General features: G+C 66.2%; 1 protein-coding gene across 1 annotated transcript; it reads left to right on the top strand.

Annotated features, from left to right (window-relative positions):
• The first annotated feature begins 593 nt into the window (after positions 1-593).
• LOC118969124 (interferon-induced transmembrane protein 3-like) lies at positions 594-2,047 on the top strand. The gene is made up of 3 exons (XM_037002487.2): positions 594-626; positions 944-1,312; positions 1,761-2,047. Exons 1-3 carry the CDS (start codon positions 609-611, stop codon positions 1,950-1,952), a joined length of 579 nt encoding a protein of 192 aa, XP_036858382.2. The 5' UTR covers positions 594-608; the 3' UTR covers positions 1,953-2,047.
• The last annotated feature ends 1,405 nt before the right edge of the window (positions 2,048-3,452 follow it).

The raw sequence follows: 3,452 nt of genomic DNA, 5'->3' as shown, positions 1-3,452 counted from the left end.
CACCCTTGAGAGGTGCTGGAAGGCTCCTCTGGGGAAACAAAGTGTTGGGGAAGAAATAGCTTCCTCTACCCTCTAAAGGTTCTTTTGGCCAGCCTAGAATTAACTTGACATGACAGACTAAAATGAGGAAATAAAATGCTATTTTGTACATCCAGGGACTATACATGCACGAAGGTTCAAGACAGAGAGGTAAAATCAGGTGTGGAAACCATCTGAGCTCAGGAATGGGAGCTGGGCCTGGGGCTTCAAAGAGGAGGGGGTACTTCACAGGGAAACGTGACTAAGAGCAGGTGTTGGATGTTTGCCTGCCAAGCCGATGGGTTACTCAGACAAAATTTACCTCCATGAAAAACTCTCATTTTGGGAAAGACCCCCCACCCCCACCCGAGTTTAAATTCTTCTGGGTAGTTAAGCGAGGGGGCAAAGTTTCTGGAGCCTGTGGGTCTTTACTTCCCTCAGCTCACAATGGGCCACATGTCAAGTGGTGCATTTGGGAAACACGTTCTGATACCCTTTCACAGTCTGCCGGGTGCTGACCGCACCAGGAAACACCCCAAGCAGCCTGGCCGTGGACTTCAGAACCAGGGAAGGTGAAGGGTTTCAGGAGGATGGCTGCGGCCGCTCAGGTGTGCGCTGCAGGGGCAGCGCTTGCCCTGTGGGCTGGAGCGGGGAGTCCGGAAGGCTGGGTAGGGGCCCCGCAAGGGGGCGGTGGGCAGCGCGGCAGGCTGGGGCTGGGGACGGGGCTGGTTCAGGACGGGGACAGTCCCAGGCTGAAGAAGAGTGCCCCGCGGCGCCCACGTCCCTACAGGAGGTGGGTCCGCAGAGAGGAGGCTGCCCCTGGTGCCCGGCCAGGAGCGCCCCGCCGCGTCCCGCTTGGCCCTCCTCCCACCTTCCCGAAAGTAACTCGACACTCGGCCCTCTGTCCCGCCCTTCGCCTGCCCAGCCAATTCCCAATTCTCAAACCCAAAAAAGGAAACTGGAGAAATCGAAACTCCTGGGGAAGGCAGGGGGAGGGCCAGGAGCATCGCTCTGCGTCCGGACCTCGTCGCGCAGTGCTCGCGCCATGAACCGCAGCTCCCAGCCGCTCTTCAGCGGCGCGCACACCGGCGTCCCCCCGACGTACGAGATGCTCAAGGAGGAGCACGAGGTGGCCGTGCTGGGGGCGCCCCAGACGGCGGCCCCCGTGACGACCACCGTGATCAACATACGCAGCGAGACCTCTGTGCCCGACCACATCGTCTGGTCCCTGTTCAACACGATCTTCCTGAACGTCTGCTGCCTGGGCTTCGTGGCGTTCGCCTACTCCGTGAAGGTGGGTGGTGCGGAGGGTCCCCGGAGGGCACCTGGGGCTGGGAGGCCCGTGCGTGAGCAGGTCACAGTGCGGCTGCGGGGGGCACGTGGCGAGGGTTGTGGCCGGCCTTTGTCCCCGCGACTCCAAGGAGCCCACCCCCCCGACCGCTACCAGAAGTCACACACCTCGGGCTCAGGCGTGGCCCCAGGCGCTCTCGGAAGAACAGACGAGCCCACGGGGAGCTTTCTCTCCCTGTGGGGTGAGAGGCCAGCCACGGGGTCAAGCAGGGGAAGAGGGCGCTGAGGCCTCCTGCAGAGGCTGAGGTTGGAGGAAGGAGACGGGTCCCGACCGGCCAGGCCCCAGGGCAGGCGGACGGGTGGTGTCCCCTGGGCCCAGAGGAGGAGCCAGGGCCCAGCACGTGGCTCCCACCTGGACCCTCTCCTGACCGCCCTGCCGTCTCCTCCCCCAGTCCAGGGACCGGAAGATGGTGGGCGACGTGACGGGAGCGCAGAGCTATGCGTCCACCGCCAAGTGCCTCAACATCTGGGCCCTGATCTTGGGCCTTCTTCTGACCATCGTGTTCATCATTATTTGCGCCACTGGCTCAGTGATGATTTTCCAAAGCGTTTCAGAGGTCGCGAAGGGTTATGGAGGCTACTAGCGGCTGCCATGGCCTGAGGCTGTCACCCGTTTTCCAGCAGTTTATACGCACCTTTGTCTACAAGTAAATGTTTTCAATAAAGAACTTGTATGGGAGGCTCATGTGTTTTCACCTGGGGAGGAGGCTCTGCTGAGTCCCCATCCTGCCCCCGAGCCCGAGCCCACTGCTTGCTGCTCTAGGGGCCCGGGCATGTCCTCGGGCCTCATGCATCTGGCCTCAAGCTGGGGACGAGATAGGGACAACGGTTTTTGGGCGGGACGTCTCTCCTTCCCAGAGGCCTGAGCCCCGACCCAAGATGGTCTGTTCGGGAAGGCTGGCCGCGGGGTCCACGACACTTTCGGGCCTGAGACCACCGTCGGCTCGGAAGGGCTCCAGGGTACCTGACGGGGACGCACAGAGCGTCTCGCGGAGACAGCCCCACGGGTCCCCGCCCCGGTAGCTCGGTTCTGGGCCTCTGCCAAGGCTACCGGGCCTGCGGTGCCTACAGCCTCCCCAGTACACAGGGACCCGGCTGTGGATCCCACACACACCGTCCTGCCCCCAAACAGCAGCGCCCTAACCCTAGGAAGTGGCCGCCGGCCAGGGGTCCCCGGGGTGGGCCTTGGAAGCGCACCGCTGTGCCCCACCCGCAGGGTCACCCGAGTGCGACACAGCGTGACCCCGCCCCGAGCCGGGGAGACGCGGGCACAGACTCTGGCGGGGGGAGAGGGTGCTACAGGGCCCGGCGGCGGCGGCCGGAACGGAGTCCGTCCCCTACAGGTCACGTCTGCCATCCAGCCCCGGCCACTAGTGACCACCCCGCGACGGGAGGACGCGCCGTGCCACGGCTCCGTGGGAAGATTGCAGAACCACAGCCCCGCACGGCGGCCGGACCGAGCCCGCCCCACGCCGGACAGGCCCCGCCCCCTGCCCCTTGGCACTAGCCGGGCCCCGCCTCTCCCTCACCCAGCCGGGTCCCCAGCCCTGGACACGCACCGGGCCAGCCCCACCCCCCTCAACCCTGCCTCCCGCCAGCCTCCCTCCACCCCTTCCTCCAGGGCCTCCTCCTCCCTCCTACCTGCCCCGGACGACGCGGGACCCCTGGACGCCCCCCTGGGACGCGAGCTCGCGGCGGCGCCGCGCAAGGCTAACCCGAGCCTCGCGAGGAGCACGAGGGCCCACGTGCGCCCGCGCCGCGCCTCGGGCCGAGCCGCCTCGGAGCGCACCCCAGCTCCCTGCCTGCTGCGCCGGGGGCCGCCCCGGCAGGACCCTCGTCGCGCGGACCGCAAGGCACGTGGGCGGACGCCCGTGCTGACCGCCCTCGCTGCCTACTGCCCGGAGGGGAGCCTGGGAACTGGGTCTGCGTGCCCGCTGCCCCCCGCCATGAAGCCAGTCCCTCCAGACCCGAAGAGTGAGTCCGCCCGCCTTCCCTCCCTCAGGACCCGCCTCACGGAGACCCCTCGTGCCCACACTGGGGTCTCGGACGCGGGGCGCTCTGCTGCGCGTCATCGCTCTCCGCAG

Source organism: Manis javanica, chromosome 11 (genome assembly GCF_040802235.1).
Source record: "Manis javanica isolate MJ-LG chromosome 11, MJ_LKY, whole genome shotgun sequence".
Lineage (NCBI taxonomy): Eukaryota > Metazoa > Chordata > Mammalia > Pholidota > Manidae > Manis > Manis javanica.
Note: the sequence above shows the minus strand (reverse complement) of the source record. Positions and strands in the feature narration are given on the sequence as shown.